This window comes from Salmo trutta, chromosome 33, assembly GCF_901001165.1.
Source record: "Salmo trutta chromosome 33, fSalTru1.1, whole genome shotgun sequence".
NCBI lineage: Eukaryota > Metazoa > Chordata > Actinopteri > Salmoniformes > Salmonidae > Salmo > Salmo trutta.
The window spans coordinates 28,446,475-28,459,060 of record NC_042989.1 but is presented as its reverse complement, the minus strand read 5'-3'; the positions used below and the strand labels follow the sequence as shown (position 1 = coordinate 28,459,060).

The window sequence follows — 12,586 nt, the reverse complement described above, 5'->3', positions numbered from 1 at the left end:
GGAGGGAATGAATTGGGTAAGTGTGTTAGGAGGGAATGAATTGGGTAAGTGTGTTAGGAGGGAATGAATTGGGTAAGTGTGTTAGGAGGGAATGAATTGGGTAAGTGTGTTAGGAGGGAATGAATTGGGTAAGTGTGTTAGGAGGGAATGAATTGGGTAAGTGTGTTAGGAGGGAATGAATTGGGTAAGTGTGTTAGGAGGGAATGAATTGGGTAAGTGTGTTAGGAGGGAATGAATTGGGTAAGTGTGTTAGGAGGGAATGAATTGGGTAAGTGTGTTAGGAGGGAATGAATTGGGTAAGTGTGTTAGGAGGGAATGAATTGGGTAAGTGTGTTAGGAGGGAATGAATTGGGTAAGTGTGTTAGGAGGGAATGAATTGGGTAAGTGTGTTAGGAGGGAATGAATTGGGTAAGTGTGTTAGGAGGGAATGAATTGGGTAAGTGTGTTAGGAGGGAATGAATTGGGTAAGTGTGTTAGGAGGGAATTAAAAGTGTGTTCCCACTAAGAAGAATAATTTGGAGATGTTAGTCATTTTGTCTCAATCTATCTGGGCCGCTGCTCTGTGGGCTGGGCTGTGTGATATCACAATGATCATTAGATGAACGTTACATGGGGAAAGTGGCAATATTCTCACTGTGAATCAGTCAGTCAGTTAGTTAGGTAGACACAGGGTTTAATTGTGTATGTGCTGGCGTAGGAATAGTTACTCTCTTCAGTGTGTATAACAGCAGGACTGGGTTTCAGAGAGACTATCCCAGTTAACCTCCTGGCCCTGCCTTGTGCCTCTCTTTGTCCTCGCAATCTACAGGAGAGATTCGATATCCCACTACAGGCTACTAGCACACACACACTTTTTCTCTCTCTCTCTCACACACACACACACACACACACACACACACACACACACACACACACACACACACACACACACACATACAGTGGATATAAAACGTCTACACACCCCTGTTAAAATGCCAGGTTTTTGTGATGTAAAAGAATGAGACAAAGATAAATCATGTCAGAACTTTTTCTACTGTTAATGTGACCTATAATGTGAACAATTCAATTGAAAAACAAACTGAAATCTTCCAGGGGGAAAAATGAAAAATAAAAACCTTACAATAACCTGGTTGCATAAGTGTGCACACCCTTTTATAACTGGGGATGTGGCTGTGTTCAGAATTAACCAATCACATTCAAACCCATGTTAAATAGAAGTCATTACACACCTGCCATCATGTAAAGTGACTCTGATTAATCACAAATAAAGTTCAGCTGTTCTAGTAGGATTTTCCTGACATTTTCTTAGTTGCATCTCAGAGCAAAAGCCATGGTCCGCAGAGAGCTTCCAAAGCATCAGAGGGATCTCATTGTTGAAAGATATCAGTCAGGAGAAGGATACAAAATAATTTCCAAAGCATTACATATACCATGGAACACAGTGAAGACAGTCATCATCAAGTGGAGAAAATATGGCACCACAGAGACATTACCAAGAACTGGACGTCCCTCCAAAATGTATGAAAAGACGAGAAGAGAACTGGTCAGGGAGGCTTCCAAGAGGCCTACAGCAACATTAAAGGAACTGCAGGAATTTCTGGCAAGTACTGGCTGTGTGCTACATGTGACAACAATCTCCCGTATTCTTCATATGAATGGGCTATGGGGAAGGGTGGCAAGACGGAAGCCTTTTCTAACAATGAAAAACATCCAAGCCCGGCTGAAGTTTGCAAAAACAAACATCAAGTCCCCCAAAAGCAAGTGGGAAAATGTGTTATGGTCTGATGAAACCAAGGTTGAACTTTTTGGCCATAATTCCAAAAGGTATGTTTGGCGCAAAAACAACTCTGCACATCACCCAAAGAACACCATACCCACAGTGAAGCATGGTGGTGGCAGCATCATGCTTTGGGACTGTTTTTCTTCAGCTGTGGAGGGAATTATGAACAGTTCCAAATACCTGGCAATTCTGGCACAAAACCTTCAGGCGTCCGTTAGAAAGCTGAAGATGAAGAGGAAGTTCACCTTTCAGCACGACAACGACCCAAAGCACACATCCAAATCCACGAAAGCATGGCTTCACCAGAAGAAGATTAACGTTTTGGAATGCCCCAGCCAGAGCCCAGACCTGAATCCAATTGAACATCTCTGGGGTGATCTGAAGAGGGCTGTGCACAGGAGATGTCCTCGCAATCTGACAGATTTGGAGCGCTTTTGCAAAGAAGAGTGTGCAAATATTGCCACATCTAGATGTGCCATGCTAATAGACTCCTACCCAAAAAGACTGAGTGCTGTAATAAAATCAAAAGGTGCTTCAACAAAGTATTAGTTTAAGGGTGTGCACACTTATGCAACCAGGTTATTGTGAGTTTTTTATTTTTTATTTTTCCCCCTCAAAGATTTCAGTTTGTTTTCCAATTGAATTGTTCACGTTATAGGTCACATTAAAGGTGGAAAAAGTTCTGACATGATTTATCTTTGTCTCATTATTTTACATCACAAAAACCTGGCATTTTAACAGGGGTGTGTAGACTTTTTAAATCCACTGTACATGTCTTTCAAAGATAATTTGTAAAAATCCAAATAACTTCACAGATCTTCATTGTAAAGGGTTTAAACACTGTTTCCCATGCTTCTTCAATGAACCATAAACAATTAATGAACATGCACCTGTGGAACGGTCGTTAAGACACTAACAGCTTACAGACGGTAGGCAATTAAGGTCACAGTTATGAAAACGTAGGACACTAAAGAGGCCTTTCTACTGACTCTGAAAAACACCAAAAGAAAGATGCCCAGGGTCCCTGCTCATCTGCGTGAACGTGCCTTAGGCATGCTGCAAGGAGGCATGAGGACTGCAAATGTGGCCATGGCAATAAATTGCAATGTCTGAACTGTGAGACGCCTAAGACAGCGCTACAGGGAGAAAGGACGGACAGCTTATCGTCCTCGCAGTGGCAGACCACGTGTAACAACACCTGCACAGGATTGGTACATCCAGACATCACACCTGCGGGACAGGTACAGAATGGCAACAACAACTGCACGAGTTACACCAGGAATGCACAATCCCTCCGTCAGTGCTCAGACTGTCCGCAATAGGCTGAGATGCGCTGGGCTGAGTGTTGGTAGGCCTGTTGTAAGGCAGGTCCTCACCAGACATCACCGGCAACATTGTTGCCTATGGGCACAAACCCACCGTCGCTGGACCATACAGGAATGGCAAAAAGTGCTCTTCACTGACGAGTCACGGTTTTGTCTCACCAGGGGTGATGGTCGGATTCGCGGTCATCGTCGAAGGAATGAACATTACACCGAGGCCTGTACTCTGGAGCGGGATCAATTTGGAGGTGGAGGGTCCATCATGGTCTGGGGCGGTGTGTCACAGCATCATCGGACTGAACTTGCTGTCATTGCAGGCAATCTCAAGGCTGTGCGTTACAGGGAAGACATCCTCCTCCCTCATGTGGTACCTTTCCTGCAGGCTCATCCTGACATGACCCTCCAGCATGACAATGCCACCAGCCATACTGCTCGTTCTGTGCGTGATTTCCTGCAAGACAGGAATGTCAGTGTTCTGCCATGGCCAGCGAAGAGCCCGGATCTCAATCCCATTGAGCACGTCTGGGACCTGTTGGATCGGAGGGTGAGGGCTAGGGCCATTCCCCCCAGAAATGTCTGGGAACTTGCAGGTGCCTTGGTGGAAGAGTGAGGTAACATCTCACAGCAAGAACTGGCAAATCTGGTGTAGTCCATGAGGAGGAGATGCCCTGCAGTACTTAATGCAGCTGGTGGCCACACCAGATACTGACTGTTACTTTTGATTTTGACCCCCCTTTTGTTCAGGGACACATTATTCCATTTCTGTTAGTCACATGTCTCTGGGTCTTGTTCAGTTCATGTCTCAGTTGTTGAATCTTGTTATGTTCATACAAATATTTACACATGTTAAGTTTGCTGATAATAAATGTTGTTGACAGTGAGAGGAAGTTTCTTTTTTTGTTGAGTTTACATACACACACACACACACACACACACACATACATTCACACACACATACATACATTCACACACACATACATACGTACACACACACACACACACACACACACACACACACACACACACACACACACACACAGTCGTCTGTTTTCTTTGAGTATGTGGAGGGGATAGAGAGATGAAGAGGGAGAGAAAGGCAGAGATAGAAAGAAAGAGTGATTTTGAACTGGTGTTCTAACCTGTGTGTGTCACTCCCCAGAGCCAGAGGGAGTGTTTCCTCCAGAGGTGGTTCCAGTCAACAGCAGTACAGTGCGTGTGCTGTGGTCTCCCCCTTTACAGCCTAACGGAGCTGTGACTGAATACTCTGTCTATCTAGACGAGACTGTACATGCTACTGCTGATAACACATCAGGATCATACTTACTGGGAGGACTGCTGCCCTTCACCGTCTATGACATAAAGGTACTGTAGTACACAATCACTCACCTCCTACAGGTTTGAATGACTTGATGGTGTACTGTTTTGTGTGTTTTTATGTAAAAGGTGAGGGTGTGTGTTTTGTTGTGTATTACAGGTGGAGGTGTGTACTGTGTATGGGTGTGTAAAGAGTAACGCTACTCAGGTGACTACAGTGGAGGATCTACCTGCCGACATAGCACCTCCACACATACAGGTGCTCAGCCCCAGGTGAGTTAGCCTCTGTGTGTAAGTGTGTGTGTGTGCATGCTTGCTTGTGTGCAAGTGTATATGTGTGCGTGTTCAGGAATGCATGTGTTTGTGATGGTGGACAAAGCCAGAAGCCTTTCCCCCTCTCTCTCTCTCTCTCTCTCTCTCTCTCGCTCTCTCTCTCGCTCTCTCTCGCGCTCTCTCTCGCGCTCTCTCTCCCTCCCTCCCTCTCTCCCTCCCTCCCTCCCTCCCTCCCTGTCTCTAGCTTTCTCTACCTGTCATAATCAGGAGGTGTGTAACTTGTGCCCCAGTAGAAAACTAACCACAGATCGATGGCCCTGACATGTCCCTCTCTGGCCTACATGAGCCCCAAACACTTCATTCATTCGCCACGCTAGATTTGCCAAAGTGGAATTTAATCAATAGTTAATTCATTAATTCTGACGCAAGCTACGTCCGGCCCAGAGAAAGAGTGGGAGAAACAGAGAGACTGAAGGAGAAAGAGAGCGAGAGAGGGAATTGTGGTACGGCTTAGGGTTTGATTGAAATATGACAATTACAGCACATGCTGGTTTACACACGCACGCATGCGCACACACATGCCCAAGTAGACAGACACACACACAGCAGTAGAAGTGTGTGTGTGTGTCTCCTTCATGGTTAGTATCTGCCAAAGGTACAGTAGTTAAAAAGAGAAAAAATCTATATTTGAAGTGTATAAAACACTCTGACACCTTAACTGACTGAAGTGGCTCGAGACGGGGCAGTCCACACTGGGTGGTGTGTGTGGCTTTTCAACTCAATCCTGATATTTCTTTCTCTGGCCAAGTGTTTGGCCTCCCTCTCCTCCTTCACTCTCTTCCTCCCCTAACTCTCTCTCTCTCCCCTCCTTTCCCTCGTCCAGATCAGTGAGGGTGGAGTGGTCTTCTCCAGGCCAGCCCTGTGGTATCATGCTAGGCTACGAGGTGTGGAGGAAGATGCTGAGACCCTGTGGGGGGGCCGAGTGGGGGTCAAGTGTGACCCAGGGGGGTGAGAGGTCAGAGGTCAGATGCTCCTACCTGCAGTGCTCCGCCTCTCAAGGGGTGTGTGGGGCGTCCTGCTACCAACCTCAGAGACAGGTAACTCTCTCTTTACACATAGAATAAGTTGTTGCCCATATAATATAATAACATAATAGAAGTAACATAGTAACTCCCTTCATATACGGTACCAGTCAAAAGTTTGGACACACCTACTCATTCCAGGTTTCTTTTTTCATTTTGACTATTTTCTACATTGTAGAAAAGTAGTGAAGACATCAAAACTATGAAATAACACATATAAAATCATGTTGTAACCAAAAAAGTGTTAAACACACCTTTAAATTCTTCAAATTACCCACCCTTTGCTTTGATGACAGCTTTGCACACTCTTGGCATTCTCTCAGCCAGCTTCATGAGGTAGTCACCTGGATTGCATTTCAATTAACAGGTGTGCCTTTTTAAAAGTTAATTTGTGTAATTTATTTCCTTCTTAATGCGTTTGAGCCAATCAGTTGTGTTGTGACAAGGTAGGGGTGGTATACAGAAGATAGCCCTATTTGGCAAAAGACCAAGTCCATATTATGGAAAAAACTGCTCAAATAAGCAAAGAGAAACGACAGTCCATCATTACTTTAAGACATAAAGGTCAGTCAATCCAGAAAATTTCAAGAACTTTTAAAGTTTCTTCAAGTGCAGTTGCAAAAACCATCAAGTGCAATGATGAAACTGGGACCCAGAGTTACCTCTGCTGCAGAGGATATGTCCATTAGAGTTACCAGCCTCAGAAATTGCAGCCCAAATAAATGCTTCACAGAGTTCAAGTAACAGACACATCTCAATATCAACTGTTCAGAGGGGACTGTGTGAATCAGGACTTCATGGTCGAATTGCTGCAAAGAAACCCCTACTTAAGGACACCAATAATAAGAAGAGATTTGATTGGGCCAAGAATACAAGCAATGGACATTAGACCGGTGGAATGGTCTGATGAGTCCAAATTTGAGATTTTTGGTTCCAACCGCCGTGTTTTTGTGAGCTGCAGAGTAGGTGAACAGATTATCTCCGCAAGTGTGGTTCCCACCGTGAAGCATGGAGGTGTGATGGTGTGGGGCTGCTTTGCTGTCTGTGATTTATTTAGAATTCAAGGCACACTTAACCAGCGTGGCTACCACAGCATTCTGCAGCGATACACCATCCCATCTGGTTTGCGCTTAGTGGGGCTATCATTTGTTTTTCAACAGGACAATGACCCCCAAAACACCTCCAGGCTGTGTAAGGGTTATTTGACCAGTGCAAGTGATGGAGTGCTGCATCAGATGACCTGGCCTCCACAATTACCCGACCTCAACCCAATTGAGATGGTTTGGGATGAATTGGACCGCAGAGTGAAGGAAAAGCAGCCAACAAGTGCTCAGCATATGTGGGAACTCCTTCAAGACTGTTGGAAAAGCATTCCTCATGAAGCTGGTTGAGAGAATGCCAAGATTGTTCAAAGCTGAAATCAAGGCAAAAGGTGGCTACTTTGAAGAATTTAAAATATAAAATATATTTTGATTTGTTTAACACTTTTTTGGTTACTACATGATTCCATATGTGTTATTTCATAGTTTTGATGTCTTCACTATTATTCTACAATGGAGAAAATAGTAAAAATAAAGAAAAACCCTAGAATGAGTAGGTGTGTCCAAACGTTTGACTGCTGCTGTATATCATTTGTATATGACAAATTAACAAATTGGAAATCCTTATTCAACTCTGGTTCTGGAGTAACAGGGAAACACAGGGCAGCCCATTTGTGTTCCACTCCAATACCAGCACAGCCAGTTGACTTGTTCAATTATTATCCTTTGGAGGAAACATCATAATTCTGAAAATTTTCTCAGAATCTTTCGACTTACAAGTACATCTCATGTAAGAGGCTAAGAAGTATTATTTATATGGGCCCAGGTGTGCAAGTATAGGGATGTAACAAAACAATGCTCCCCTTGGTATTTGAGAAACACTGGTGTAAAGCTCTCCTGCTGTAACACAACAGACACAGTCAGATGTTTGAAACAGTTTTATTTATGCAGGAGACACAGTCATCATCCTCCTCCCAGAGATTGTTTTCACTAAACAGATTAACTTGTCGTCTGACGATTGCTGCAATCCTCATGTCATTGAAAGCCTGCCAACTTGGCAAGCTACCCATACGCCATACGTCTGTCCCCTCAGCACGGGAATCATGCGACACACACAGACATACACACACACACACCAGGATGATGAAGACAAAAGAACCCAGGTGTACCCAAGGACACACACTTTATACCATAATACAGTCGAGTCATTATAGGCCCGTAGTGTAGAACAAGAGCAGTACACACAGCGGCCATTTTATATACTCTACACAGGTGAACACAGGTGGAGGGAGCAGGGCATGTTGTACACAGCTAATTAACTCTCCCCCCCCTCTCTCTGTGTCTATCTCTCTCTTCCCTCACCCCCTCTCTCTCTCCCTCTCTCTCGCTCTCTTTCTTTCTTCCTTTGTGTGTGTGTGTGTATGTTCTCCAGGTGTGTTGTGATGGTGTGGTTTACACCAGTAAACCTCTACACCTGTGCTGTGAGGGGCGTTACCTGCCCTCACCAAACTCCTCCCACACTCTGTGCTGCGGTGGGAAGCTCCTCCCACCTCTCCCGGATCACCAATGCTGTGGAAGATACTACATTCCTGTGGCGACCGGTGAGTACCCATAGGACATCATTTAGCAAGAACCATATACACTGCTCAAAAAAATAAAGGGAACACTTAAACAACACAATGTAACTCCAAGTCAATCTCACTTCTGTGAAATCAAACTGTCCACTTAGGAAGCAACACTGATTGACAATAAATTTCACATGCTGTTGTGCAAATGGAATAGACAACAGGTGGAAATTATAGGCAATTAGCAAGACACCCCAATAAATGAGTGGTTCTGCAGGTGGGGACCACAGACCACTTCTCAGTTCCTATGCTTCCTGGCTGATGTTTTGGTCACTTTTGAATGCTGGCGGTGCTTTCACTCTAGTGGTAGCATGAGACGGAGTCTACAACCCACACAAGTGGCTCAGGTAGTGCAGCTCATCCAGGATGGCACATCAATGCGAGCTGTGGCAAGAAGGTTTGCTGTGTCTGTCAGCGTAGTGTCCAGAGCATGGAGGCGCTACCAGGAGACAGGCCAGTACATCAGGAGACATGGAGGAGGCCGTAGGAGGGCAACAACCCAGCAGCAGGACCGCTACCTCCACCTTTGTGCAAGGAGGAGCAGGAGAAGCACTGCCAGAGCCCTACAAAATGACCTCCAGCAGGCCACAAATGTGCATGTGTCTGCTCAAACAGTCAGAAACAGACTCCATGAGGGTGGTATGAGGGCCCGACGTCCACAGGTGGGGGTTGTGCTTACAGCCCAACACCGTGCAGGACGTTTGGCATTTGCCAGAGAACACCAAGATTGGCAAATTCGCCACTGGCGCCCTGTGCTCTTCACAGATGAAAGCAGGTTCACACTGAGCACGTGACAGACGTGACAGAGTCTGGAGACGCCGTGGAGAACGTTCTGCTGCCTGCAACATCCTCCAGCATGACCGGTTTGACGGTGGGTCAGTCATGGTGTCGGGTGGCATTTCTTTGGGGGGCCGCACAGCCCTCCATGTGCTCGCCAGAGGTAGCCTGACTGCCATTAGGTACCGAGACGAGATCCTCAGACCCCTTGTGAGACCATATGCTGGTGCGGTTGGCCCTGGGTTCCTCCTAATGCAAGACAATGCTAGACCTCATGTGGCTGGAGTGTGTCAGCAGTTCCTGCAAGAGGAAGGCATTGATGCTATGGACTGGCCCGCCCGTTCCCCAGACCTGAATCCAATTGAGCACATCTGGGACATCATGTCTCGCTCCATCCACCAACGCCACGTTGCACCACAGACTGTCCAGGAGTTGGCGGATGCTTTAGTCCAGGTCTGGGAGGAGATCCCTCAGGAGACCATCTGCCATCTCATCAGGAGCATGCTCAGGCGTTGTAGGGAGGTCATACAGGCACGTGGAGGCCACACACACTACTGAGCCTCATTTTGACTTGTTTTAAGGACATTACATCAAAGTTGGATCAGCCTGTAGTGTGGTTTTCCACTTTAATTTTGAGTGTGACTCCAAATCCAGACCTCCATTGGTTGATAAATTGGATTTCCATAGATTATTTTTGTGTGATTTTGTTGTCAGCACATTCAACTATGTAAAGAAAAAAGTATTTAATAAGATTATTTCTTTCATTCAGATCTAGGATGTGTTGTTTAAGTGTTCCCTTTATTTTTTTGAGCAGTATATATCGTTTCCATCTGTTTCAGTTTCACTTCTCTTCAAAATGTTTTGGGAAATAAACTGTTTACAGTGTTTGAAACTTAATCACAATGTTTTCTTACCTTACCAACAAAACAAACTAACAGTTTACTGCTCCTCCTCCTCTCATTCCTCCTCCACCTCCTCCTTTTCCTCCTCCTCCTCTCCCCCAGGTGAGGTGTGCTGTCCTGACCCGGGACAGGGGCGTGTGTCGGTGGGGGTGGGTGACGCTTGCTGTGGGCGGGTGCCTTATTCCCCGTCAGGGGGGCAGCTGTGCTGTGGAGGGCTGCTCCATGACGGCTACAGGTCCCAGTGCTGCGGCAGTACAGTCATAGAGGATACCCTGGTCTGCTGTGGAGATGCAGAGAGAGGGATACCACACACACCTTTAACAGGTGACAGATTTACACAAGCTACGTCATACACACCTTTAACAGGTGACAGATTTGCACAAGCTACGTCATACACACCTTTAACAGGTGACAGATTTACACAAGCTACGTCATACACACCTTTAACAGGTGACAGATTTACACAAGCTACGTCATACACACCTTTAACAGGTGACAGATTTACACAAGCTACGTCATACACACCTTTAACAGGTGACAGATTTGCACAAGCTACGTCATACACACCTTTAACAGGTGACAGATTTACACAAGCTACGTCATACACACCTTTAACAGGTGACAGATTTACACAAGCTACGTCATACACACCTTTAACAGGTGACAGATTTACACAAGCTACGTCATACACACCTTTAACAGGTGACAGATTTACACAAGCTACGTCATACACACCTTTAACAGGTGACAGATTTACACAAGCTACGTCATACACACCTTTAACAGGTGACAGATTTACACAAGCTACGTCATACACACCTTTAGCAGGTGACAGATTTACACAAGCTACGTCATACACACCTTTAACAGGTGACAGATTTACACAAGCTACGTCACACACACCTTTAACAGGTGACAGATTTACACAAGCTACGTCATACACACCTTTAACAGGTGACAGATTTACACAAGCTACGTCACACACACCTTTAACAGGTGACAGATTTACACAAGCTACGTCACACACACCTTTAACAGGTGACAGATTTACACAAGCTACGTCATACACACCTTTAACAGGTGACAGATTCACACAAGCTACGTCATACACACCTTTAACAGGTGACAGATTTACACAAGCTACGTCACACACACCTTTAACAGGTGACAGATTTACACAAGCTACGTCACACACACCTTTAACAGGTGACAGATTTACACAAGCTACGTCACACACACCTTTAACAGGTGACAGATTTACACAAGCTACGTCATACACACCTTTAACAGGTGACAGATTTACACAAGCTACGTCATACACACCTTTAACAGGTGACAGATTTACACAAGCTACGTCATACACACCTTTAACAGGTGACAGATTTACACAAGCTACGTCACATATTAAATACACAGGCTGGTCAAGAAAAAGCCGTCGATTTCAGACATTTGGAAAGGTCCTGAGGACGTTGATTTATGCCTTCATCAGCGCTCAACCTAAAACAGTTCACAGTTCTCTAGCAAGCAGAGTACTTGATGATACTGAATGGAAACAGCGCATTCTTTTTTATTATAAACTGTGTGGTTCGAACTCTGAATGCTGATTGGTCGACAGCCATGGTATATCAGACTGTACACAACGGGTATGACAAAACATTTATTTTTACTGTTCTAATTACATTGGTAACCAGTTTATTATAGCAGTAAGGCACTTCTAGGGTTTGTGGTATATGGCCAATATACCACGGCTAAGGGCTATGTCCAGACACTCCGCGTTGTGTCGTGCATAAGAAGAGCCCTTAGCCGTGGTATATTGGCCATATACCACACCCCCTTGGGCCTAATTGCTTAATTACAGTTTTTAACAACCACTTTGGCACTAATTTCAGAACCTTGTGCTAATTTTTCAAAACTCTAGACACAAAACTCAAAAAGGTCATCACTTGTAACACAGGCTGTCCAATGTTCAAAACATTGCATTGTGCATTCATATCTTTAAAGAAACCTTGCACTTGCATAATCATTGGTTCAAATAAGTCATTTATCATGAAATACCATAGGAACATTCATTTAGATCACCCACACACAAGATACCGATAGTTTCACTGTGTAGTTGTTCGTACAATAATTAAATATTGTAGTACAAAATATGTGATACATGTTTCATTATGGTACTACACATAAATACATCACTGTAAAAGGACTAGTAGAGAGAATACTACAGACACAGTGGAATCATTGAACAAAATATGACATTTATTGATGAAATACAATAAAATCACAACATAGGTTTCTTAGAATCAAAGCAAAAATAATTAGCTACAAAAAAGAAACAAACTACAGTGAAACATCAACTGTAGTGTTCCTCACCTGGCTTACTGTAAAAAGCAAAACAAAATTACTGTACTTCTATATTTCCATCAACCCTGTCTTGTGGATTTGGCCACAGGTTCTCATCCACATCACAATGG

The 12,586-nt window shown here is 44.6% G+C and overlaps 1 protein-coding gene across 1 annotated transcript in view; it reads left to right on the top strand.

The window, feature by feature from the left end:
* The window catches only part of ush2a (Usher syndrome 2A (autosomal recessive, mild)), a 258,301-nt gene that overhangs the window by 124,343 nt on the left and 121,372 nt on the right, over window positions 1–12,586 (top strand). Inside the window, exons 27-31 of the mRNA XM_029729287.1 lie at window positions 4,262–4,464; window positions 4,577–4,689; window positions 5,573–5,786; window positions 8,244–8,412; window positions 10,218–10,439. Of these exons, the coding sequence (XP_029585147.1) occupies window positions 4,262–4,464; window positions 4,577–4,689; window positions 5,573–5,786; window positions 8,244–8,412; window positions 10,218–10,439 (921 nt within the window). The remainder of the gene's footprint in view (window positions 1–4,261; window positions 4,465–4,576; window positions 4,690–5,572; window positions 5,787–8,243; window positions 8,413–10,217; window positions 10,440–12,586) is intronic.